General features: G+C 42.7%; 2 protein-coding genes across 15 annotated transcripts in view; one reads left to right on the top strand and one right to left on the bottom strand.

Moving 5' to 3' along the window:
- The first annotated feature begins 1,714 nt into the window (after nucleotides 1–1,714).
- On the top strand, nucleotides 1,715–11,569 carry mfap3l (microfibril associated protein 3 like). 5 transcript variants are annotated; one of them, XM_085759542.1, is made up of 3 exons: nucleotides 1,715–1,917; nucleotides 3,588–3,990; nucleotides 9,932–11,567. In XM_085759542.1, exons 2-3 carry the CDS (start codon nucleotides 3,675–3,677, stop codon nucleotides 10,954–10,956), a joined length of 1,341 nt encoding a protein of 446 aa, XP_085615668.1. In that variant the 5' UTR covers nucleotides 1,715–1,917; nucleotides 3,588–3,674; the 3' UTR covers nucleotides 10,957–11,567. The 5 variants fall into 5 exon arrangements, with proteins under 5 accessions (XP_085615668.1, XP_085615670.1, XP_085615669.1 ...); XM_085759544.1 differs by having other exon boundaries at nucleotides 9,935–11,554; XM_085759543.1 differs by having other exon boundaries at nucleotides 1,818–1,921; nucleotides 9,932–11,568.
- Nucleotides 11,570–16,212: 4,643 nt separating this feature from the next.
- The window catches only part of clcn3 (Cl-/H+ antiporter 3), a 40,645-nt gene continuing 29,645 nt past the window's right edge, over nucleotides 16,213–27,212 (bottom strand). For 3 of the 10 annotated variants that reach the window (XM_085759170.1, XM_085759169.1, XM_085759179.1), the window contains 6 exons: nucleotides 26,906–27,198; nucleotides 25,933–26,119; nucleotides 24,731–25,129; nucleotides 23,641–23,857; nucleotides 22,135–22,210; nucleotides 16,215–16,560 (listed from right to left, as the gene is read on the bottom strand). In XM_085759170.1, coding sequence (XP_085615296.1) covers nucleotides 16,342–16,560; nucleotides 22,135–22,210; nucleotides 23,641–23,857; nucleotides 24,731–25,129; nucleotides 25,933–26,119; nucleotides 26,906–27,198 — 1,391 coding nt within the window. In that variant the 3' untranslated portion in view covers nucleotides 16,215–16,341. Of the gene's footprint in view, nucleotides 16,561–20,338; nucleotides 20,377–22,110; nucleotides 22,211–23,640; nucleotides 23,858–24,730; nucleotides 25,130–25,932; nucleotides 26,120–26,905; nucleotides 27,199–27,212 lie in introns of all 10 variants that reach the window. The other 7 variants (XM_085759172.1, XM_085759176.1, XM_085759174.1 and 4 more) reach the window with 4 other exon arrangements.

Below are 27,212 nucleotides of genomic sequence, written 5' to 3'. Positions count from 1 at the left end.
ATGGTGGGTCAATGAAAAAACGACCAATTTGTTGGTTATTGTTTTATTTTGGTTGGAGGACTTGATTTGTTTTTGTTTTTTGACCAATTTGGGCCTTGCCCAGTTTAAAGGGACTACGAGGACCTTTGGAGAGCGAAGTGTTTTCATACATTTCCCATGAGCCTCCGCGCATGGTGAAATTCTCAAAGTCGGAGGTTCAAAGACGATCAGATACCGTCGTAGTTCCAACCAAACAATGCCCGATCCAGCTGAGTTATTCCCATGACCCGCCGGGCAGCATCCGGGAAACCGAAACTAGGAAATGCTGGGCGAGTCGACCACTAAATAATAATATCAAAATAACTTTAAAGACAAAACGATAGGCTATATTTATCGAAAAGACATCCGTGGGTTAATTAAGAAAATTACCACATTATAGGTTGTTTTGGTTGGAGGACCAACTTGGGCCTTGACCAGTAAATGAAGCCATCGGAGGCTGTTGAGTCTCAGCTATTCAAAGGGGTAACAACAAGCCAAAGTGGATGGGAAGCACTGGGGTCATGCCAATGAATGCCAATAGGTTAGGATAGTTATTTAAAAAACAAACTACTTTCAGCTCTGGACCAAATCTGGCCCCCCACCAACATAAGTCTCCCAGCTGTCAGATATCGGCCAATCTCGGGCCTAATAAGTTGAGCCATATCAATTTCATCTTGCCATCTGTATGTTGGAACCATCTTGTGGAATCGCTTACCCAGGACTCTTAAGTCTGTTAGAGAAAGGTTTAAAAAGGAACTGAAAAAAATCAGACACCAATCATAGTTAATTTACTGTAAACTCTTGGACTACTGTGGTTAGTGATAGGCCTATTGTTTGTAGGGACCACAATGGAAATAAGCCCTGTGGCTTTATTGTGTTATGCCGGCTTCTGTTTTAACTGTGCAGAAATGTATCATGTTTTATAAGTGTCAAATAAAATCAATCAGTCAATCTGACAGTTCGACATAGTTTTTCTCAATGAAATTAATTTGCTCCAGAAAATGTCCCCAGAGGACCAGAGGGCCCCTACATGGACCCAGTTTTTTTTTTTTTAGTGCACACACGTTATAGTCCGATTAAAACTCATTATTACCCTTTTTAAACCATTTTACCGTTTACTTCTGTTATTTATTTTTCTGTAATTTTCCGAACTGCCCATAAATCCACCCCAGTGCCCTCCCTGTCAAAGTAATGGAGTCTTTAGTGCCGCCCAAGGGGGCAGTTGTCGGTCAGAGAAGTGAAGCTCACTTCCGCGTTCAAAAAACTGCAATCCCCTCGAATTCCTCTGGGGGCTGGTGTCAGAAGGGAGCATTCCCCATAGACCCCCATGTTAAAATCGCCAACTTTACATCCTCAGTAAACATGTTAAAAGCCTGGTGTCAGAACGTTTTTTCGTCTCAATCGATAGTTTCTACCCCCGCACACACTCTGAGGGGGGTGAATTTTTTTTTAACTCTACCGTTTTACTGTTATTAGGTTAAAATTCTGGCCAATTAGGGCGCGGAAACGTTGAGTGACAGGTCCGAGCAGCTCCGTGGACAGCTGCTTCGAGGCCAGTGGGCGGGTTCTCGGCCGGCCAATCCAACATGGCGCTGTTCAGGCCGCCATATTTGAGTCACAAAAAACGACTCCCCAAAACCAATGGGTGACGTCACGGACGCTACGTCCATTCTTTTTACAGTCTATGGTGCCGCCCAGTGAGTCCTGGAGCTCGGAGGGACCATAGAGACTAGCTGCTGCTGCTGCTGCTGCTGCTGCCTGGCTGGCTGGCTCAGCTGCATACACACATAGCGGACAACCAAGCAGCAGGAGGAGGCTGAGATGCCACAGAGACGTCTTTTCCGTCGACAAAACATCGACTCTAACTGCATCCGCGTTTAAACGGCGACACACCATGATGTAAGTAAGAAAACGGGTTTGTTTTAATTACAAAGATTTTCCTCATTTTTCTTTTTCTAATCGACCGTTGAGCCGTTAACGTCGACAGTGAACCCGGCCGTTGGCTGGTCTGGACCGTCGGTTAACGTTAACCGGAATGAACTCAATGCCTTCAAACGCTTCTGTCAACAATATAAAAACATTAAATGGAAACATAAGATACACATTTAATCCATAAAGTGTCGGCTAAAGGAAGATGGTGTGTAATATTTCAGTAAATGGCACTGGTGGTGGTTCAGTTCCAGAAAATGTCCCGTGATGTAAAAGAAAACCAACGGGCATCCAGATCATAGTCGGGCCCCGGCTTTTGGTTTTCGGTTGCATTTAAAAAAAAAGGCTTTTATTTTATTGCACTCTGATATCTAATTAACACGTTCAGTTGTTGTGTGTGTGTGTTTTTTTCTTACACAGACAGACAGACAGGTAGCTGAGCTGGTGATGTCATCTTCGTTAGCTATGTGTCTGGCAATGAAGTGGGCTAGGAAATAGACGGAGCCCCCCACCCCACACACACACACACACACACACACACACACACACACACACACACACACACACACAGAGCTCCGTTATGTTGTAGTATGGCTTTGTTTTCAGTCAGTAGGTGCAGCTACTGCAGCTTCACAGGAGGAAGCTACTAATGCTACAGCATTTGGTAGTGGGCTAATGTGTGTTTTTTAATATGATGTAACTGGCTTTAGCCGTGAACACAGTGTATTAAAGCTTGATAATAAGAATGGATGAAAGCACAGAGACTGAAATGCTGCTGTTTTTGTCCTGTTAGATAAGTGACCATGAATGAATGTGAATATGAGCAGTGAGTTAGTTAAAAACCACCACACAGGCCACTAATATTTAAAGCTGCAGGCAGGCAGTCTAAGCTCCAGTCAGCTGCTATAGCTTATTCTTATTTGATTAATCATCTATTGCAGATTAATAACAACAAAAAAGTCGTTATTATTCATTTCATTTCAAAGAAGCAGGATGAAGAGAAGTAATAAAACCTGCTTCTTTCTTAAAACAAACAACAAAAACAACGCTTACATCAGATGAAATGTCATTATAATGAACTGGTTTACAGCCAACAATATGCAAATCAAAAACCCATTACTATTCTTTTTTTTATTACATGTTTTTATATAATTTCCATGTTTCTTTTTAGCTTACATCCTCTTAAACTTAAAAAACAATTGTACAGCTGCTTTCTTTGACAAATTTGCAGGTAAAAGTCCACTTTTTGCTCTGTGCTGAGCATGCACAGCTGATGTTTATTTGCTAGTTTAAAGATTATAACACAAGATAAAAAGGACAACAGGGATCTTTAAGATTTTTTAATGTGTTTATTTAATGATTTCTCATTCATCCTGCTTCACAGCAGTGTTAAAATGAATATATTTGCACTTTAGACTCTTGGTTGGACAGAACAAGTAATTTGAAGATGGCACTGTGGGTTTTGTTTTTTTCCATTTCCAAAAATAGAAAGTAATCATGGTAGTCAGACAGTCCCAGCCTCCTTATCAGTTTATTCCAGCTGCCCAGCACCAAGTCCTGAACAGGTACATGTTGTCTTGTTCTGTGCTGCGCCGTCTGATTAATAAAAAGCCAATCACTTCCCTGTTTTTTTTTTTCAGTGAAACGTTTCAAGCCGCTGAGCTGAATACCAAATTGCCTTCCACTATCAAGAGATAGCCAGTCTGCAGGATGCAGACCCAGGAGGAATGACAACGTCTCTTCCCCCTCACCGACATTTGGAGAAAATGCACCGGACCGTTGGATATGTTTTTGTGGTCCTGGTGTCCCTTATCACCTCTCGCACCGCCGGGGCCTTATCGGTGGACACGGATGGAAACCACACGCAAACCGGCGACAACGTGACAGACGGCGGATACGTCCCAGTTGTGTTCACGAAAGTGAGCCAGATAATTGCCCGGGAGGGGAGCTGCGCGCTGATTGATTGCAATGTCACCGGAGAGCCGGTCCCCAGAGTTCAGTGGTTCAACTCCCATGGCGACCGTCTGGACACGGAGTCGACTGGTGAGTCAGATTGAGTTGTTACTTTAAACCCTCGTCTCCTCTTTGTCACTCAATTATCATTGCATTAGCAGAAAAGGTGTCAGGAGGGTTGTACACTACGGAGAAGACGACAACTGGGTATTGAGGTTATTTCAGTTAGTCAGTAGTCATCGCTGTCACACTGTGTTACACGCTACAGGGTTTCTACACGGCAAACGCAACACTGCTCCTCTTCTAAGAATGATATCTGATCTCAGAGGAGCGTGTAAAAGTTTAACAACGTTAGTGGAGCTGACCCAACTTTTCCACTGTGTTGATGCACGTCTGATGACTGTGATTAACCAGGTTAAAAATACACCTGCTGATTCTGATTGTTGGCCCCCCCCCCCCAGCCAGCTCAGTGGGGATCAACGTGGTTCACAAACTGTAATTTAAAAGATCACCAGTCAGCTGGGAGACAGCTTTAATACATAGGTGGGTACACTGTATAAAAATAGCTTCCTCTCATGAGAGGGCATGACAAAATACACGTGTACACGCTCACTACATTTGTAAAAACACAGAATGTGTTTGGAGATATTGGCAAGGCGAGGCAGCTTTATTTATGTTGCCCATTTCATACCATAAAATGGGCTTTACATAAAAACAAAACATTTAACAGTAAGAATTGGAAACCTGGAAACCATGGACCCAATTTTTCACCAACAAGGGAGGAAATCACAGAATGGGGAGGGGGCAGCAAGACGATGACGACACGCCAAAGCGACTTTGTTGATAGCTTGTCGATCCAACATGGCAGCAGACGCTTTCCCTTTCGATGCAGCGTTAGAAAGTGTTTTAAGTAGTTTAGACCGTAAGTTTATTTTGAAAAAAGAGCAACGTTTTCCTGATCGGATTTCTGTCGCTCTACATACGTCATCGGGTATGATTGATACGATTAGCTACAAGCTACGTACAGACGCATTTGATAGACATTCATAGCGCCCAATAAACAGCTCTGGGCTTTCGTAAACCACGCCTCAAATACGAAAAAATGAACAGATGGTGGTCTGGTGCTAGCCAGGCTAAGGAAGAATTGGAAACGGGAAAAAAACAAAACATAAAAACATACCATTTAAGTAAAAATCAGAAACACTGGTAACACTTTATAACAAGTACACACTATTAAGCATTAAATACTGAATTCATCATTTATAACACATGAATACTGTACTCATTAGTATGTAGTTTATAAATATAGTTAAAAATGTTTTACTCATCATTGATAAGCACTAACTACTATTATTAATTTATTATAAAGTGTTACCAAAACATTAAACATACAATTAAAAGCAAGAAAAAGGAATAAAAGAAAATACAGAAAAAGATACACTAACTGTGATGTGAATGTGTCTGTTAATGGATGAAACATCCAGGCAGGTGAGGTTCAGAGAGCGCTGCTGTGACATGATTTGACAGTGGGAAACAAACCTCCGGTGGATCCTGATGCTTTGATGCGCACAAAGACAGTGGCGGTGCGTGGGCTCACATGGAAAACAACAGACACAGGTGGTTTAAAGCTCTTCACACGCACCACTGGTGAAGGGGTTCCCCTCCGTTAGAGAGGAGGCTGAAAGCAACCACAGCACAGGAAGTGTTGAAGTGACATCTGTCTCTTAAAATAAGAAATAAATAAAATAGATGTTAAAGCAGCAGCTGCACAGGCTCGGTATGATTATATCACAGTGTGAAGGCAGAGACCAGAGCTTATTAACTGGTGTCAGGTCAGGTCCTGAAATACCGTCTGCTGCTCCGGTGTGAGGAGCTCCCATCTGATCTCAAGGAAAACCAAGATCACCATCATCATCAGCAGCAGCAGCAGCAACGGCGTCCGACTGAGTGGACCCAAGGCCTCTGGGACGGTGGATAATGGTCGACCACGCTCATGGCAAACAAAAAAGGGAAGAGTGACGAGACGAGACAGGAAGTGAGGACGTCGTCGTGTTTCACTATGACAAACCACAGACGGTTGGTTTCTGAATGTTTTAATCAAAAATGAAACTCGACTTGTGGCCACACGGCGCAGGGACGGACGTCTTTGTGTTGCACGTTTTTTTGTTTTTCTTCTGGCAGCAGTGGTTGTTTCCTCGCCGTGATATAGCGAACGCTTCCCAGTAAAGACTCAGGAAGCAGGAAGTTGTTTTGTTTTGTTTTCCTGATAATTTCCATTCAGGCCGAGCCTCCATACGACGACTCCCCTCAGAAGGAATGCAGCAGAGGGAGGGAGGGAGGGATGGGGGATGGGGGGAGCAGCGATGCGTTGTTGTGCTGCGCTGCCTCTCCTGAGGCGACCTGTTGAAACCTGCCGCCAGACGGAGGAAAGGCAGCAGCGATGTCGTTGTTGTTGTAGATATTATTACGACCACAAACCCAGAGCGCCGTCTGCACCGTCACTGAGCTGCTCCCCCCCGGGTCACACAGGGATATAATTAGAGACTGAAAGACTTCCACCCACAGCAGAGTCTCTAACCCTCTGACCAGGCTGTAACATTAACTTTTTACCTCATCGGCCATTGGCTAGTGAGTTGACCTCAAAAATTTACCGGCCAAACATATTTTAAAAAAATGAAAAAATCTTGCCTTGTTTGACTAAAAGTGATTGCCTTGTGTTTTTAGTAAATCCAACTTTTTAAAACATTTAAAAAGCTGCACATCCTGGAGGGTTAAAATGGAGGCTGAAAACCACAGGACGTGTGTGTTCTGTCCTGAAACGTGTGTTTCTCTTCTATAAAACACATTCTACATCTCGGAGGCGACGTCTTTCCACATACGACCTTCCGTCTCCTTTCAGACGGGGCCGAGCTCCGTGGGAAACAGTTAAAGAGAGAGACAAAACCTGAGTTTTCATCGCCAGTCAGCTGTTGCTATGTGGCAGATTTAGGCGTGTTCACCCGCTGCTGGCAGTTTTTTTCAAAGGCAGTTTATATTTAGCGGGATGATGAGCAACAAACCCTGACAAGATGGACAGAACAAAACCCTGACGGTTCACATCAGGGTTTTGTTCATCCTGTTGCATCCCTGTAGGGGCTGGCTAGAGAAATAAACTCTGTGGCAAAGGAACTACAGTTCAAAATGTTCCATTGGCCACTGGCGGCTGTGTGTTTTTGTTTTACACGTCAAACTCTTTTTTTGGGTGTTAATTTTACACCCTGCCTCTGACCCGCTCTGTTTCGTAGTTTCTTTAGTTTCTTGCCCGTAGTATCGGGGCAGATCATCAGTGGCATCACATGATCTGGTGGTGGAGGTGAAATTAGAAACCTGCTCCTCACATGAAAAGGCGGATGGAGGCAGGACGCTGCTCTTCCTGACGGCTCCTTCACCTCCTCCAGCGTGGGAAGACGACCCTCGCTCCACAGAGGCCGGTCTGGTCTGGTCCAGTCCAGACTTCAGAAGACAGATTTAGAGACGCCCTCTCAGGGCTCCAGACTGCCCCTAACTGGGGGCAAGTACATTTTCCATCTACTTGGCTGCGCATGTGCAACCAGTAACTTTGACGGGTTTTTTTTTTGGTGAAACACGGAAGGGAAGAATCTGTTGCCCGTCATTACAGGTGGCAGGTCAATGTGCGTGAGGATCATGAATGAAAAGGAAATGTGAAGAATTTGCTTTGCAAGTCGATTTTTGCTTTGCAAGTCGATTTTTGGTGTTCACCCCTAAATTTTCTGCTTACGCTGCTCCTAAACATTTAAAGTTAGGGCGCCACTGTGCTCCTAGGAAACAATGTTGGTCCTGAGCCCTGAACTTCTGTGATATCCAGCTGCACTCACACACAACGCAGATAGTTGCAGCTAAATCACATGGACTGACCCTTTAAAACAGGTTTTTTTTAATGCTTGTTTATCTTTGCCCACTTCAGCATGTAAATATCTGGTTGTTGTTTAGAGTAGGGATTCAAACCTGCACCTGTTTCAACATGGAAACCACTGCACAGGTTGCTGCTGCTGCTGCTGCTGCTCAGTGTTGCTTTTACAGCCCCAGCAGCTGGTTTATCTAAAGATCAAACACACGTCGCTCATCACCAACAGGAACAGGCCTGATACTGAACTGTTTATTGATCTACTTATTGAATTTTACATAATAAAAAAACAATGGTTCTCCATACAATAGTAATCACAGATAGAAATCCAACAGTAATAGTTAAAAGCCAAAGAAAAGCAAACAAAAAAGATAAAGGTTGATACAGTAAAGGAAGAGAGAAATGTATAAATGAATAGATAAAATAAATAAATAATAACAATAGTAATACTAATAAAGATCAATGAAGAAGCACAAATTTCTTCTTCATTTCTGCTTAAAAATTGATTTATAAATATGAACCAAATGTGCCCTTGAGTTTCCAGCAGATGTGAGAGTGAGTTCCTGTCAGAGAGCAGCGAACATCAGCAGAGAGACGGTGGCTCAGATGCATTAAGAGGATTTAAACTCTGACTTTAGAGACTGAGTCACTTAGTGGGCGATGAATAATCACGTTGTTGAAAGCAGGTCGGAGGGAACGAGTCCTGGTTTCCTTCAGCACCAGGTTCATGTTCATAGATCTGTTGTAGCGACGGCTCGATGGTAGATTGTCTTGGTACGATTATTGTCAAGAGAAATAAATTACGGTATTAACAATTATTATACCGTACATTCATTAATTTCACAACACTATGAACGTGGAAAAATCGAATAAAGTCAAAATATAATTACATTAGTACTTATATACACCAAATATTTTAAGTATCTATTAATATAGGACCAGTTATTAATAATATTTGAAATATTTTAGTGGGTGTTTGTCATCTAAACCAAATATTTATGTTTATTTTAACCGTTTTTTGTTTTGTTTTTTATTACAAATGACACGTTAACATTTAAATTCAATGTTAGATTTGTTTTTCGTTCCGTTTGAGTTGCGCTGATCTGCCGACTCGGTTCTGACATGATCTTTTTTGGAAAGTGACGGTCCCAGCCTGGTCAGATGCGTACATGAACTGATGAAGCCTCTTGGATGAGAGGTGAAACGTCTTCCTAGACAAATAACTAAGTCCAGTTGCTTTCGATTTAAAGCTGGCCTGTGGAGTTTATACATATAAAACAATGTCCGTTACATTGCAGCCACTGCCAAACGACTTATTAGGATGATCATTGAACGCATCTCCACCACACAACAGTCCCTGGTTTACCCAGGAGCGCAATTGCCTCTGAGGAGCGACTTTCCCGCGCTGTCGCACAGGGAATTACGTTTGCATTACGCATGCAACGCAACACGTTCGGATTTGACGTAGAGTTTAGCGCTGGTAAACAGAAGAGAAGAAGAACATGTTATCTTATTTTTGTCTAGTCTGATATGCACAGCCGGTGGAAGCACTGACACTGCAGCCACCGGAGCGGAGGAGACCCGACGGCGGATTTTCTCTGTCTGACAGTGTGCGGGACTATTTTTCACCCAGCCCCCCCCCCAAAAATGTAGGCCTATGTATAAAAATATGAAAATAAATTGCGTGTAGGCCTAGATATCGTTTAGGGATTTTTTACTAAACGTTTACAGTTTCATTCCATGTAAACGTTTACACGTGTATAAGGTCACACCCCTAAATAAATGCCAAAGCTGGATGACCACAACTTTTTTTTCTCTTCCTACTTCGCCAGTCACCTGGTTGCCTGGTTACCTACACTTACCATTCGGAGAGGGAGGGAGGGAAGGGGGGGGTTACAACGTCATCGAACGGCGCAGGCTGACTGTTGCAGTAGCCTACTCGAAAAAAAACACGGCTGATGGCTCGTAATGAGCAAAACTCCACAGGGCAGCTTTAACCTCCTTTGAAAGACGGTATTGAAGAACGTTTAAGACTAATTGTGGCGTTTAATCCCGCCGTTAATTGTGCAAACAAGTAATCGTGACATCACTGATCTGTTGTTGTCGTTGTCGTTGTCTCCGTCTCAGCAGGGGGGAAGTGGTGGCTGCTGGACGGCGGCGTCCTCAACATCACCAGCATCGAGTTCGCCGACCGCGGGAAGTACACCTGCATGGCGTCCAACGTGCACGGCAGCTCCAACTGCACGGTGACGCTGCGGGTCGTCTTCACCAACGGCGACATGGGCGTGTACTACATGGTGGTGTGCCTGGTCACCTTCACCATCATCATGGCGCTCAACGTCACGCGCCTCTGCATGATGAGCAGCCACCTGAAGAAGACGGAGAAAGCCATCAACGAGTTCTTCCGCACCGAGGGCGCCGAGAAGCTGCAGAAGGCGTTCGAGATCGCCAAGCGCATCCCCATCATCACCTCGGCCAAGACGCTGGAGCTCGCCAAGGTCACGCAGTTCAAGACCATGGAGTTCGCCCGCTACATCGAGGAGCTGGCGCGCAGCATCCCGCTGCCGCCGCTCATCATGAACTGCCGCACCTTCATGGAGGAGATCCTGGAGGTGGTCGGCGTGGAGGAGATGAGGCACACGTTCCTCCGCCAGGCGCCCGACGGCCGCGGCGGCGTGGTGGTGGCGGGCCGGGTGGCGTCCATCGGGGCGCGAGACGTCTTCTCCATGCTGCAGGAGCGGGAGCGGGAGCGGGAGCACGGCCGCGAGCGGGAGCGCAGCGAGTCGCCCGCCGCCGACTCCGACAACTCCTCGGTGCAGGAGCAGCCGCAGCACATCGCCATCCAGGTGTCGGTGCACCCGCCGCTCGCCGCCGGGGATTACTGCGCCATCGAGGCTCCGCCGCAGCCGGACGCCGCCCCCTCCTCGCCGCCGCCCGCCACCCCTCCCCCGCCGCCGCTGGAGCCTCCGCAGCAGGAGGAGGAGCAGCCCGAGGCGGAGGCAGAGGGCGAGCCGGGCGCCGCAGAGGAAGCTGCTGTTGCTGTTGCTGTGGCGACGGCGGCGACGGTGGTGGCGGCGGCGGCGGCGGAGGAGGACGAACCCGCGGCAGATCAGACGGCGCCCTGCCAGGTGATTTACGAGAGCCATGTGTGACGAAACAAACGAACCCCCTGGGAGGAGCGATCGTTTTATCCTGCTATGCATTTTCACTTGAAGACGAGGAAAAAAAAAAAGAAGGTCCACAAACATTTTTAATTTCACATTTTTAAGAAACTAAATTTTAATTTTATTTATCGTCTCTGAACCGAACGATGAACGAGCTCCTCAGACTTTTCATCGGCCGTCGTTTCTGCTGAGAACGAAACCGTCGGGTTTTAGACACTTGAGCGTTTTTCTCACTCTGGTCTTTTCATGCTTGAATGTACATGAGAGGGGTAATCAATATTATGATGATAATTATTATTATTATTATTATTAATGTAATAAGCAATGATTTGTAAAGGGACACGACCTGTGTTGAGATTTTCATAGCTCAGACTTTTATTTAAAGTCTTGAGGGGTTGATTTTAGTTTTTTTTCTTTTTGGTTTTTAGTTTCTTACAGTGCTAATTTTTACGACTAACTCCAGAAATCTGCCTCAAGCTGCTCCTCATGTTGTTTCTTCCTCCTTAAAGGGATAGTTCAACTTTTTGGCAAATTGGCCCATTGCCATAATCCCTATAGTCATAGCAGTAGGTTTGTTACCTTTAATTGTTGGTGCAAGCTACTTTTAGAACGGCGGAGCAGAGCGGCGAGCTGCTCAGAGCTACGCTACGGAGGCTAATGGGATTTCTTGGTTTCCCTCATCAAACTCATGAAATACACAATCCAACAACTCCACAACGCTCTGGTGGACAAGTTGTGACCTGCACATTCACCACGCTATGAGATAATAACACAACGTTACCAGACGGAGTTGTTTTAGAGGTAAATGCAGAGACTGTTTGCTGAAAAACTGGCAACGTGCATCAGCGGTGAATTTACCTCTAAAACAACTCTGTCTCGTAACGTTCTGTTATTATCTCATAGCGTGATGAATGTGCAGGTCACAACTTGTCCATCAGAGCGTTTTGGAGTTGTTGGATTGTGTATTTGATGAGTTTGATGAGGGAAACCAAGAAATCCCATTAACCTCCGTAGCGTAGCTCTGAGCAGCTCACGGCTCTGCTCCGTCTTTCTAAAAACAGCTTGCACCGACAATTAAAGGTAACGAACCTACTGCTATGACTATAGGGATTATGGCAATGGACCAATTTGCCAAAAATGTTGAACTATCCCTTTAAACCACGACAGCTCAGCTTCCTTCATCATCTTGCTCGAGACAACGTCACGTCGTCACATCCGGCTGCTGTCGCCACGTTCGCTCCGCGTTAACAGATGCATGCTGGACTTAAAAACACACAACACGAGGTTGGTCCCAGTTCCATGATTGTAACACGGCCGACTGTATTTCTATAAACGATGACATGTAATCGCCAGGGAAACCTTGAGTGTAGCGTCTGTTCCCTGACACACACAGATTATGTTTCCTTTGAAATGTTTTTAAAAAGTATTATTATTATACTCTTTATCCATCGTGGTGTGATTTTTCTGTTTCCCGGCTTAGCTTCAGTAGTTTTTAGGAAAAAAGTCTCTCGTCTTCTCTCGCCTCGGTGGAGGAGGAGCTTCTTCTCCTCCTTCCTCCTTCCTCCTCCTCCTCCTCCTCCCTCATGATGTGCTGTTACAGTTTTCTAAAATAAAATAAAATAAAATTGGACGTCGTCTTGCTCCTGCAGAGGCTTTACTTTACTGTACGGTTGGTTGCATTTCTGCTGCATGTTGAGAGTTGGACGGTGACGGATGGAGACGTTTCGACGTCTTTCTCTCTGGGACTAAAAGAAAAAAAAAAAAAAAAAGGAACTCGTTTTCTCTTCTTTGCTTGGCTAACGGTCCGGTCTGTGGCGGCGATGGAGTTCAACTGGACTCTGTTCTTTTACTGGTGCTCTTGAGATGCCTCTTTTTGTAGTGGAATAAATGGAAGTGCTGTGTACAAAAAACAAAAAAATAAGAAAAAAGTTTCCAAAGTTTGGTCCCTTGTGTCTTTTTTTCTCCAATCATCACTTTTATCTGACTCCAAAAAGAAAAATTATCCATTCATCCATTTTCAAATTATGATTTTGAAAAAAAAAGTTATGATAATCAATTAATCTGATGAAATTCTTTGTTTATACAACTTTTTTTTTTTTTGCAGTGATCCCCCAAATACAGTTTAAAGGGATAGTTCAACATTTTGGCAAATCGGCCCATTGCCATAATCCCTATAGTTTTAGCATTAGGTTCGTTACCTTTAATTGTCGGTGCAAGCTATTTTTAGAACGGTGGAGCAGAGCCGCAAGCTGCTCAGAGTATTTGCCAAAATGTTGAACTATCCCTTTAAACACTTGTGACAGAAATGTGTGTTGGCGGCTGAAGAATTTAAATTTTAAAGTTGTACAATAAATACCTTTTCTTATTCAAGTGTAAACTCTTGGAAATGTTAAGAAAATGAATGAAAATAACCAGAAAAAGGGCAAAAAGCCTCTAATACCTTTTCACCAGCCCCCTGTCAGGGCTGCAACATTATAAATACTAATTTAAAAACAAAATGCAGGACTTTTTTTTGGTAATTTTTTTATCCGAAGTTGGACAGAAACCTGTGATTATTGGCCCCAAAGCTGAAAACACGACACGCAGGTTATAAAAAGAAGAAGGAGCGAGACGAGACGAACCGTGTGCAACTTGAATCTTTTTGTCTTTTTAATTTAAAACAAAATTTTAATCTTTACATATTTTGTTTTAAATGTACAATCAAACAATCATACATAAAATTCTTCATAATAATGCACAACTCTATCGACACTACCCATAAATTAAAAAAAAGAAACAAAAAAAAGAAAACAAAAAACCAAAAAAAAAAGAAAAAAAAAAGGAGAAAACATCGAGATCAGTATGAAACACAATGTTAGGCAACAACCACTGGTTTAACAAAGACGATGCTCTGCTCCCTGTCGACCCACAGCAACGGAAAGACGTACACAGGATGAATCCCACCTCCCTCACACACACACACACACACACTCTCACTCACTCTCAAACACACACACACACACACTCTTCTGCCGTCACTCTACAGGTTAAGGTGCTGCCGTCTGCTCATCGCTTCATTTCCCTTCATTGTTTTTAGTGGAAAAGGATCAAACATGCTCTGAGGACACAGTGGGGACGTCGTGGGAGGAAGCAGGTGTTTCTTCTCAGGTGTGAAAGGCCCAAAGACCTTTTTTTGTTTTGTTTTTTTATTTATTTATTTATTATGTTTTTATTTTGCCAGGCACTTGGCAGACAAAGCGAGATCATCGGACAAGCGAGACTGAGCGCACAACCTGCTGTAAGAAAAATCAAATAACATTGAAAAGAAAAAAAAAAAAAAAAAAAAGCAGAGGCAGCCAGATGTTTGTGTTTGATCTCACAGGAAATGAACCAGTTATTTATTTATTTATTTTTTGAGCTCGCTGGTTTGTTCTTGACCTTTGAACGAGCAGCTGATAAAACAAATCTCACTTATTCTGCAGAGCCAAACAGCCGCTGCCAATGATGTTTTTTAAAAAGTCCATGTGGTGAAAAAGCAAAAATCTAACACAAAGAAACATGTTAGTGGAGATTATTAGTTTATCAATTATATTTCATTAAACTAAAATTCACATAATGCTTATATGACCTTGTGATAGTTGTGAGAACTTACGGACAATCGTGTTTAACCTACATCTGTGTCACGTTCAGGTTCGTAGGTCAAATTATTATATTTTTTTTATGCTGAAACTGTTAAAGGATTCATTATTCAAGTATTTTTAAAGCAGCAAATGTTCCAGCTTCTAAAATTTAAAGTTGTTAGTTTTAGTTTGATTGAAATGTTAATATTTTTGGTTTAATATGTCACGTTGAGTTAGATTTAGATTTGATTAATAGGGGAAAAAAAGACGAAAAGTTGATTTAAAACTGTGTAAAAGTGTAAATTGAATTCCTGGTTTTGTTTGATTTCCTGTTTCTTAAAGTTAAATATCAACTTTTATTTAGATATCTGTTGAATTTCCACCTGTCGGTCACACTTTGATGTGAAGTCAACACAACTGTTACCAAATACTATTTAAACAAAGTGAGATGTGGACAACGAGCCGGAGAGACAAAACTTTTCTCTTTACATTATGAAATGTTTTTATTTTTTTATTTTAGTGTTTTTGTTGAAGTGAAAACCTTTGTTGTGTGAAGATTCAGGAGTTGAAAGAAAAATAAATCGGTGCTTTGAGAGAAGCTTTCACTTTGTAGTGAGGGATAAATTATATTCATGATTTATGTTTTTGAAAATACAAGATGTTATTTCGCAAAGAGCAAACAGAAGAAAAGAAAAGAAAAGAAAGAAAAGAAAAGTCGTCGCTCCGTCTTTCAACAGATTCTCCTAAAACAAGTGCAGATTTCCAGTTTTGTTTTTGCTTCAAGCCGTAAAAAGATCATCGATTATAGCGAGATTGATCGTTTAAAAGTCGTAACAAGAGTAATAGTTTGAGATGAAAAAGGAAACGTGTTGTTTTTTTTTCTTTCCTCCTCTTTTGTTTCTCCTCTCTCTCTCTCTCTCTCTTTACGTAAACACTCAGCCCGCCTTCACTTTGAATGGACAGGACGTTCACACACACACTCGCACACACACACACAGCTCAAGCTGGCTCAGAAATGATGGACACACACACACACACACACACACACACACACACACACTCGTGCTTGTTAAAGCCGTCTCATTTAGACCGAACGTCCTCTCAGTTCCCATGGTAACCTGGCTGGAATGTAGTGGAGACACACACACACACACACACACACACACACACACACTTTTAGTTCACAGGTAAACGATGCATCTTCTGGAGGACGGACAGCTGTGTGTGTGTGCGTGCGTGTAAGCGTGTGTGTGTGTACCTGTGTGTTTGCGTGCGTGTGTTTGTTTGTTTTTTCCCGCAGGTTTCAAGGTCCCTCATCGCATCCCATCATCAGCGGTTCATTCTGACCTTTGTGTGTGTGTGTGTGTGTGTGTGCAGAGACAGCATGCAGGTGCAGAAGTGTTGTTTTCTTGTGAGTGTGTGCGTGTAAAAAGTGCATTCCTTGTGTGTGTGTGTGTGTGTGTGTGTGTGTGTGTGTGTGTGTGTGTGTGTGTGTGTGTGTGTGTGTGTGTGTGTGTGTGTCTTCAGCCCGTCACCTCCTTGTGTCCTCAGCAGCCTGAATAGTGATAATAATAATAATAAGAATAACTACAACAACAACAACAGCAACAACAACAACATCAGAGTCTGGTCTGGGCCCGTCGTCGTCGTCGTGGTGGTCGTTATCGTCGTCGTCGTCATGGTTTCAGTCCATCGATCCGTCGGTGTGAGGTTCAGGGGCTACGAAGCTGGAAACTAAACAGAAAAACAACAGGATCCAACGGGGGGTCAGAGGTCAGAGGTCGTCAAGGAGCCGCACCTCCTCCTCCTCCACCTCCACCACCTCCTCTTCATCACTGTCTCCTCCTCCTCCTCCTCCTCCTCCTCCTCCTCCTCCTCCCCAGCCGTCCTGGAAGGAGCGGATCAGTTGAACATGATGGACTCGGGATCTAGGTCTGCCATTTGAGCCATGTGACGGAGGATGTCTTTTTTTGTGATAATACCAAGAAGCCGCCTGCAGGGGGAGACAAAGAGAGGAGGAGAGAGAGGGAGAGAGAGAAAGAGAAGAGGGAGGAGAAGAAAAGAGGGTTAGATGAGTGAGGAGACGCTGGTGTTTCTGTGGTGAGGGAGAGAAAACAACATCGTGTTTTTGTTGGCGATCGGAGAGGAGCACAAGATTTGAATTTGATCCATTTTAGGTTTAATAGGACGACGGAGTATTAGGGCCACAGGGAGAAAAACTTTTTTTTTTCACAGACGTCGAGAATAAAGTCATAATATTACAAGAATAAAGTCATAGTTTTACGAGAATAAAGTCATAATGAGAATAAAGTTATAATATTATGAGAAAAAGTCATAATCTTACAAGAAAAAAGTCATAATATAACGAGAATAAAGTCATATTAAGAGAATAAAGTCATAATATTATGAGGAAAAAAGTAATAATTGTACAAGAAAAGGTCGTAATTTTATGAGGAAAAAAAGTCATAATATCAAGAGAATAAAGTGGCAATTTTATGAGAAAAAAGCAGCCACCTGGTTCTCTCTGGGGAATAGATGCATTTATTGCATCAATTCAAAAGATTAAGTATCTCCTTGTTTGTGAAACCTTGAACCTTGAACCTGAAGTACAACAAAATGCTCCATGGTCTAATTTTAACAACTTAACTCCTCTAAAACAACAGGTTAAAATATTATGACTTTATTCTCATAAAACTATGACTTAATTCTCGTAATATTATGACTTTATTCTTGAAGTGTGAAAATGTTTTTCTCAATGTGGCCCTAATACTCGGGCGTCGTATAATAGTTATGAATTAGGGGGGAAAAAATAAAAATCAATGAGCCAACAAAAACATGAGTCCCTGGGGAAGCAAAAGTCAGCAGCAGGTGAGGAGGAAGAGGAGGAGAACTAAGAGATGGGAGCAGGTCCCAGGTTTGGTTTTATGTTTTCAGTCTGAGAGGAAGAACAAACTGGATCGTACTGCAGAGAGGAGAGGATGAGGAGAAGAGTTAAAGCCTCTGAGGAGGAGGAGGAGAAGAGGAAGAAGAAGAAGAAGAAGAAGAAGGGGAGGAGGATGAGGAGACATGTCCCCGTCTCTGTCTGACAACTAAGTTTTGTTTTTCAGCTCAGTTCATCACTGGTCATCTATCTATCTATCTATCTATCTATCTATCTATCTATCTATCTATCTATCTATCTATCTATCTATCTATCTATCTATCTATCTATCTATCTATCTATCTATCTATCTATCTATCTATCTATCTATCTATCTATCTATCTATCTATCTATCCATCTATCCATCCATCTATCTATCTATCTATCCATCTATCCATCTATCTATCTATCTATCTATCTATCTATCCATCTACCTAGTTTAATAGAAAATAATAATATAAATTGGGCTGTTAAAATGGTGTAAGTGTTTAGCACCAGACTGCAAATGAGTCGACTCTTTAACTTCAGCGTCTGTGGGAACTGATTTTGTTTATGGAAGCAGCTTCAAGCCGACGTCTGAACAAGTGAAGAAGCTTTTAATTAAATCCACGACGGCCTCTCGGCTGCTGTGTGTTAAATCCAGACCGTCTCAACAAACAAATTCATGCTAATGAGTCTAATTAAACCTGGTTTTACACCTTGAGCACTAAACTAACGACATTAAGACACCGTTGTGTTTTTGCAGCGTGACGCCAGCAGAGGGCGACGTCACGGGACAATCTGTGACTGAACTGTTTCCTCCTCATCATCCTCTCCTCTCCTACTTCCATTTTAACATTTTTACCTTTTTACCAAGTCATGACTCGCAACATGTTTGTAAATTTTCAGTCAGTCTTGTTTTGTTTTAAGCTGAACCAAGAGCTGCTAATTCTTAAAAAAGGTTTTGATTTCACAGCTGCTTCAACACGAGATCTGACTCTGCTGCTCTGGCACTGAGGTGTGATGACTGGAGGTCTGAGAGAGAAGCACCTGAAGACTGGAAAACAGCTGAAAATAAGTGAAGTGTGAGCAGAAGAAGGTTTTTTTCAAGAGAGCTACAGGAGAAGCAGAGCTGGGTCCAAAAGCTTTTTGTTTTGGTTTCAGAGACTTGAGCTGCTGATTGAAACATTTTGGACCGAGGTCTGAGAGGAGCTGTGGTGGCGGAGGGACTGGAGCTACAGCTACAGCTACAGCTACAGCTACAGCTACAGCTACAGCTACAGCTACAGCAGCAGGAGGAGGAGGAGGAGGAGGAGGAGGAGGAGGAGGAGGAGCATGAAACACTGGTGAGACGTCACACGATGGATCAGACACAAGTTTCCCAAGAGACGCTGTGACACTTGGGACGCCCGGTCCAGATCGCAGGGCGTCAGAGGAAGTGAAGACGGTGTTTCCTCTGAGTCAGCAGCGTCCACTACAGATTCACTCACTGGGAACTGACCAGGATGTTTTTTTTTTAAAGTTTTGATTGTTATCTAGTTATAAACTACAACAAATAAAGTGTTGCACACTCTCATACACCAATACAATAGTTTATAGTCTATTCTTGTAAATAACTGTGTATACACATAACTATACAGAATGTCTCTCTCTCTTTTTGCTTGTTTTTTATATATCGTTTTTATATTTCTATATTTGCATTTATTTTATTTTTTATGTTACAATGCTACTACAACTATCAAATAAACAGTCTTTTGTGTTAAAGAGTTGGACAATAAAGCTGAGTGAGGACGGTGCAGTGAAACTACTCCGGATCGACAGTGAACCTGCAGCAGGTCGTCCAGGCTGAAGCTGTAAAAGCTGAAGCTTTCCTACATTTCAATGACTCAGTAACGACGAATAGACGAATAACTAAAGTGTGTCCAAGCTAATTTCTGTCAGTAGAACATGATATAACATAGAAGAATACATAATAAATTATTGATCGTGTCATGGGTCGGCTGTACAGTGTGGGAATAAAGGTTGAGTATAATTCATACAAACTGTCAAATCAATACTATTTATCACTCTTGGACTTGGACACACTTTAAATACTAAATCCTTCCTGAGGGAGTGACAGTGTTGAGTTGGTTTCTGTGGGTCCTAACCCAGAGTTCACAGCGTTGTAACATTAAAACATCTCGTTATTATGGTTATCAAAGGTCAACGGGAAAAAAATAATAATGAGAAAGAAATATTTTGAAATTATTTTTGAAAATAAGCTCAGCAACAGCCATAAAAAACTAAAAATAACAAAATATAAAAACGGTGGAAATAAAACAGGCAGCAAAGGAGCAAAGCCTGACTGTCGCACCACAAGTATAAACTAAGATCGGTCCTATTATGATAAAGTACAGATCTGAATTCGTCAGATCTGATCCGATGTTGTTTGATTACAAACAGGAAGTGAGGAAGCTCTAAAACCAACAACTGTATGCACGTTTTAGAGCCGCCATTTTGATAAAAGGTGCCTGAAAAGAGTTGAATTATTGATGAAGCAGAGATTGACCTCGTGGTTTCCTCTTTGTTTTGTTATCTGTGATCTGACAGGACTCAGTGGCCTCAGAGGAAACACCGCGGTGGGGTTAGTAACTACGTCATCGACTGGGCTACGACCAGTCAACACAACAACGTCACGTCACGCCACCACAGCGCTCTACAACTACAACTACAACTACAACTACAACTACAGGATGAGGGGGATTATGGGAATGAATCGTATCACTACAGAGGATCTCCCTCCCCTTTAATGACAAATATATTCCACCCTTTAAAATAAAAAAACATGAAAAACAACAGTGATCCGCTTTCCCAAGGCGGCTAGCTACTCGCCAAGTGGTTGTTAAGGCGACGGGTCAGATGTCGTCAATCTGTGGAGACCCAGGTGCGAAACGATGCGGTTGAGAAGAGGGGAGGGGGGTTTAAAAAACAAAAAAACAAAAAACAAAAAGCAGTCGTTAATGAAGACAGAAACAAACTGGGGGCGGGTGAATGTTTTCAAAATGAAATGACCAACAGACAAGAGCAAAGCATCATGGGTACATGACGGGAAGACATGCTGAGGATGAGGAGCTACGGCTACGGCTACGTGTCTGGTGTTTACAATGTGAAATCTGATCTGAGAACAGCTAAACTCTAGAGATGCATGACGGTACGTTAACGTGTCATGAGCAGAGCGACAGCGCCACTGAGGGAGCGACGGAGCTCGTTTCAGACATGTGACTTGCATGTCTCAAGCATGGGCTTCTTCCACCTGAGTTTAATCTGTGGCGTCACACGATCTTCACACAACGTTTTTAAAAAGCTCTGGGTGTAAATCACTCTTTTTTAAAAGCTGTAAATATATATCACTTCAGATTGATCTTGATTTGCGTTTTGTTATTTACCAGGTGTCACTCTTGCACTCTTGCGTGTGTTTGAGTCTGTTTGTTTTGATTTAGGATTAAAATATGTAATAAAAAACTCTTTTTGAGGCTGTAAATAAACCATGAAAAATGTAAATTAGTGGGTGTGCGTAATTTGATTGTGAAAAATATCTAAAAAAAAAAAAATGTGACTGATTATCTACAGTATGAGCTGTGGTGCTTCCTGTGAACACGTGCCTGGTTTTGTTACATATAAAAGTTAATATATAACAACACTGATAGAAACAAAATGTATTTTTTTAACACAGCTATGATGGCCAGGCTTTTACTGAGTCACTATTTCTTTACTTCATTTCACAACCTCAACATTTCACATTAAAAGTCACAACAGATGTTAAAAAATTAAGACTGTTTTATAATCTATTTGCTCACAGTATTATTATATTAATACTTTTTTTCCTTCTTCTTTTTACTTTTTTCCGTGACAAAAATATACATTTTTTTAGTGTTTCTACAGTTTTTCCCCAAGTTAAGTTTTTTTTTTTTTTTTACAACTAAACTGTTTGGATTAAATCATTAGCTTTTTTATGCTTTACTTCTTTTCACCAAATTTGGCTTAAAAGTTCAGCTTCAAGGTTAATTTTAAACCTTTCGTTGGTTGAAACCTAAATGAGGAATTATTGCAGTGATCCTAAAAAGCATTAAAGACACTTATTTTAAATCTCTATGGGCTTATTTAAGCTGCTCTATCCTTCTTATTAATGTTATGGAAATCTCTGCCGGCATGTTTACATAACGACGCACATGTCTGAAAGGAGCTCTGCAGTGATGTGTGTGACAGTTCCCTTTGAGGTCCAACGTTACAGGACCCATTAAAAACAATAGAGGAGCTTTTTTTTCTACACGATGTCTCTTAATGTGCAGCAGCAGCAGCAGCAGCAGCAGCAGCAGCAGCAGCGGTGAAGATGGAGGTGGGTGAACGACTCTGTGCAGATGTTTTATCTACGATGAACGACTTCATTAGAGGTGAATCCATCCACACCAACCAAACCAAACCAACCAACCAACCAACCAACCCACGACCAACAGAGTGCAAACAGTCAGAAAGGAAGGGAACAGGGAGCTTTGTGTTTGTTTTACAGCCGGGAACTGTCAACAGCCTTTTCACACCAAGTTTCATGCATCCCTCCTAAGAGGCGGAGCCTAGAGAGACAGGTGTGAAAGAGTGGGAGGGGTTACATGTGTGGGGTGGGGCTTAGTCACCAGGGGCTCCGTGTGCTGCTTGAGCTCCTCCAGATGCTCTAATATATTCTTCTTTGTGATGATGCCCAACACAATCCTGAAACACACACCCGTTACTCGGTAAACTGCCCAAAAACAAAAACGACAAACAAACAAAGAAAAAAACAAAAAAACAACAACAAACAAGGAGAAACAGAGAGAGAACAAACAGCGGCAACACAAAACATACACAACAGGGTGTAAACTTAAAATATCAAACAGGTAACTCAGTGTTAACTAAAAAAATAGAGCTCAAGATTACACAATTCAATCAACACAAAACAACAAAACTAAAACATTAAAGCTTCTTAATAATATTAAAGAATCAAACGTCTAAACAAAATGAAGACGTTCTATATTTTTCTAGATATCAACAAATTAAATGAAAAGACCAAAATTAATCACCTCTTTAATCTCTGACCACAGATCCATACTGAGACGTATTCTTGTTTATCATAGAGCTCTGTTTAAATCAATCATCATTATAAACACCTGCACTGTGCATTTATTTTATTTCAAGATGATCCCATGTTTTTTGATCAATTTTCACTGAGGCACCAAATGTATATTAATTTAAAACAGTCCCCAACTAAGTCACTGTAGGAGAAAAATATGCGTTAGGGTCTGATAATAATCTGGTAATAACTTAGCCTGAAATAAAGAAAATAGATTCAAAGACTGAATTTCACTGACACTGTAGAGAAGCTTTGAAGTACAGTACAGAAGGGGAAACTAATGTAAATTATTCAAATGTCTTTTTTGTTTTGATTATAATCAGAAAAACATCAGCTTTTCTTTTAAGATATAATTCAAAACTAGATTTAAATAAAACCAAACCGCAGTAACAGCTGATCTGTAATATAAACTATCCTGTAATTCCTGAGTCTCACCAGCAGGTGGCTCTCTGAAAAACACAAGTCTGTTCAAAACAAGAAAGATAAAAAAAAGAAAAAGCTAAATACTGGACCGACCGCCTGACAGAGATCATCAAACTGATCACAAGATATCTGTCATGTATTTCCACTAATTGTATGTTAAATAATAAACAAAGCCTGACGCTGTTGTGAATTAAAACGGGGGAATCCCTCCAACGACTGCTCTTCTCCTGACGTGATACCTTTGTTATGTGGTTGCCGTTAGTTTCAGCAGCTCGGTCTCCTCTAGAGAGGAGACGTGTGTTATTATTGCTCAGGAGGAGGAAGAGGAGGAGGAGGAGGAGGAGGACAGTGGCAGCGCAGCGTATCGTTAGGCCAGGCCATGCACATCATCATCATCATCATCACACAGTAGATCCAGAGATCTGAGCCCATGCAACACCAGCGCAGTGTGTACATGTGTCTGTGCCATGTGTGTCGACGGCAACGACGCCACAAAACAAGAGAAAAAAAAAAAGACGAAGGAGGATTCACCCTCTTTTTTTTCTTTTTTTTCCTTCTCCTCTCTGGCTCGCCGTCTTTTTAATTCCCACGCTCCTGGTCTCCTACTTACCCGTTGTGAGTGACGAGGCACTGGCGCAGCCCGAGCTTCCTGAAGATGTCCACCACGATCTCCATGGGCGTGTGGTCGGTGACGGTGAAGGGGCTCATGTCCAGGATGGAGCGGAGCTTGAGGGGCCGCGGGCTGTCGGCCGGCAGCGTGGGCGCGTGCTGCGTGAAGTAAACCCTGGAGTTCAACATGATGCCCTCCTGCTTACGACGGGCGTTTTCTACAGGAGACGGGGACAAGGAGACAAATAAGACGCCGGTCAGGGATATATATCCAGAGTGGATTTATTTATTTATTTTTAATCATTAGTATTAGTTCATTTTATTTTATTCTCCTTCTCTCTAAATTTGTGTAATATAATTGTTACTGTTTTCTATTTATCATTATTTTATCTTATCATATATATTTTAAAATGTATAGGCATGTATTTATACTGTTTTCTTATATTCTTGATTTTAAGTGTTAAAGGGATAGTTCAACATCTTGGCAAATTGGCCCATTGCCATAATCCCTATAGTTTTAGGAGTAGGTTCGTTACCTTTAATTGTTGGTGCAAGCTATTTTTAGAACGGCGGAGCAGAGCTGCGAGCTGCTCAGAGCTACGCTACGGAGGCTAATGGGATTTCTTGGTTTCCCCCATCAAACTCATCAAATACACAATCCAACAACTTGTATTGGACTCGGAGTTGTTTTCGAATCAAATACAGAGACTGCTTGCCGAAAAAGCCCCCGACGGGAACGCGTATCAGCGGTTTTGCATGAATTTACCTCGAAAACAACTCTGTCTGGTAACGTTGTGTTATTATCTCATAGCGTGGTGAATGTGCAGGTCACAACTTGTCCTCAAGAGCGTTTTGGAGTTGTTGGATTGTGTATTTGATGAGTTTGATGAGGGAAACCAAGAAATCCCATGAGCCTCCGTAGCTCTGAGCAGCTTGCAGCTCTGCTCCGCCATTCTAAAAATAGCTTGCACCGACAATTAAAGGTAAGGAACCTACTGCTGTGACTATAGGGATTATGGCAATGGGCCAATTTGCCAAAATGTTGAACTATCCCTTTAAAGTAACGTGCCCGACACCGGTGATGTTGTTACCTATGGCGATAGTGATGTCCCTCCTCAGAGCGAAGCCCACCAGCCTCTGCGACTCCTTGGACACGATGACAGGGAAACCATTATAACTGGTCTCGTTGATGACGGCCTGCAGCTCCTCCACCGTCAGGTCGTCCTGCGTCAGCACCGCTAACGGGGGGTCGCTGCGCCGCGGCCGCATCACCTCCCTCGCCAACGTGGTGTGCGTGAACTCCTCCTTGGCGTCCAGGAAGGGGTAGCCGTTCAGACGGATGTGGGACTCGTAGATCCCCTCGCGGCCGAACGCGTCGCCCACCCACTTGCTGGTCATGACGGCGGCCATGAGGGGGACGATGTACTCCAGCCCGCCCGTCAGCTCGAAGACGATGACGACCAGGGAGACGGTCATACGGGTCACGCCGCCTGCACGGGGAGGAGGGTGAGACAGTGGTCATCAGTGACACGATTTAACAAACAAAGCCTTCAAATAAACTGGGGACGAACCAAGTCCTGAGTTTTATCGAATATCGAATCCACTGTTTAAGATTCGTCTGAACCGAACCGGATACCGAATACCGAATCCTACATCATCGGCCCATACAGTAAACACATTATAAATGCAGTTAATGTCTTTGGACATATCGAAGATCTGCTTTGTTTTTTGATTTTGCTTAGTCTTATTGTGTCTATGTTGTGTAGGTATCTGCCTTAAATTGGGACTACGGACGAAATTTAGCATTTGTGCTAAATCCGGTGCATTTATATTGATGTTTAATGCAGCAATGTTGATTAATGTGCATAGTCCCAATACAATAAATTAATATACTGATAATAATATAAGAAATATAATAATATAAGAAATGAAATGAAATAACAGCTGTTTGTTGGTTTAAAATTACCAAGATAGCGGTTCTGACTTCCGTTAGCCAGTCTATGGTGTTTTCCATTATATGTTAGCATCAAGCTAGCAGACTTTATATTTCGTATGTGGTAATGACAGTGATGCTGGCTGTGCTGAGAGGGATTTGAGCGTTGTCGTTCAGGGAGAGCAGAATATCGCTCATAAACCTTCATGTAATCGTTGCGGCAAGCGTAGGCTTTGGTTCGGTTGATGTTCTGAGGTTCGACAGAAACTGAACGCTTGGCCAAATTTTAAAATGAAACTGATCCTGGATTCGGTTCACCCATAAACTGACATCTTGATTCAATACGATCTGCTGACTCACCAAGACACGCCGCAGCCCCGACCATGGCGTACAGCCCCGGAGTGATGCAGTCGGCGCCGACCTCGCACCACTCTTTGAACAGGAACCAGTCGTGGTGGTAATAGGCCAGCTGCTCCACGGCGATGCCCACGATTCGCCCTGCGATCGCCCCGATGGCCATGCTGGGGATGAACAAGCCCGACGGCACCTGAGGAGGAGAAACAACAGGAAGTCGTTTTACGGTTTGATCAAGGACGTGATGTGAGAACCGACTGAACTGGGAACACCGTTGATTGTATACAAAGCAGAAGTATTTTGTTTTAGTTTCACAAGATGTCAGTCACAGAATTGGGATTCGTTAACAGTTGAGGAGAAAAGTTGTTCAAATGTTATTCAATTTAAGAGGGTATTCAAGAAAAGGTGGGGATTTATATAGAAACATGTTGTGATGGAAGGTATTGGTTGTGGATTTTATTTATTTAATTTTTTTTCTTTGTATATTGTTGGCTGTAAATTGTCATTTCATCTGAGGAGCAGGAGCATTATAAATTTTCTTCATCCTGGTCCTTTCTTAAAGGGATAGTTGGCCCATTGCAATAATCCCTATAGTTTTAGGAGTATGTTCGTTACCTTTAATTGTCGGTGCAAGATATTTTTAGAACGGCGGATATTATTCCATAGCATGGTGAATGTGCAGGTCACAACTTGTCCATGAGAGCGTTTTGGAGTTGTTGGATTGTGTATTTGATGAGTTTGATGAGGGAAACCAAGAAATCCCATGAGCCTCCGTAGCGTAGCTCTGAACAACTCGCGGCTCTGCTCCGCTGTTCTAAAAATAGCTTGCACCAACAATTAAAGGTAACGAACCTACTGCTATGACTATAGGGATTATGGCAATGGGCCAATTTGCCAAAACGTTGAACTATCCCTTTAAAACAAATGATAAAATGAAATGAAATGATAAAACATCCGCCCTGTTTGGAGGAAACGTCACCTTCAGTCCGAACGTGAATATGGTCATGATGATTTTGAAGATCAGCGCCAGGCAGAGCTGCCACATGGCGGCGTAGACGCCGGGCCCGGCCGGCCGGTTGGGGTTGTCGGTGAACGCCTTGCTGCCGTTCATCTGGCTGCGGTACTGGCAGAGCTGCGACGACTCGAGCGGCCCGCAGTCGGTGAACAGCTCCTTGATCAGCTCGCTGGTGTTCTGACGGGTGTACGGGTTCGGGAAGGCGACCACGGCCGTGATGGCGGCCACGAAGATCACCTCCAACACCGGGTACTTCCCTGGAGACGGAGGA

The sequence above is a fragment of the Trachurus japonicus genome, chromosome 18 (assembly GCF_045865225.1).
Source record: "Trachurus japonicus isolate A0001 chromosome 18, Traja_1.0".
NCBI lineage: Eukaryota > Metazoa > Chordata > Actinopteri > Carangiformes > Carangidae > Trachurus > Trachurus japonicus.
This window is presented reverse-complemented; position numbering and strand designations above follow the sequence as displayed.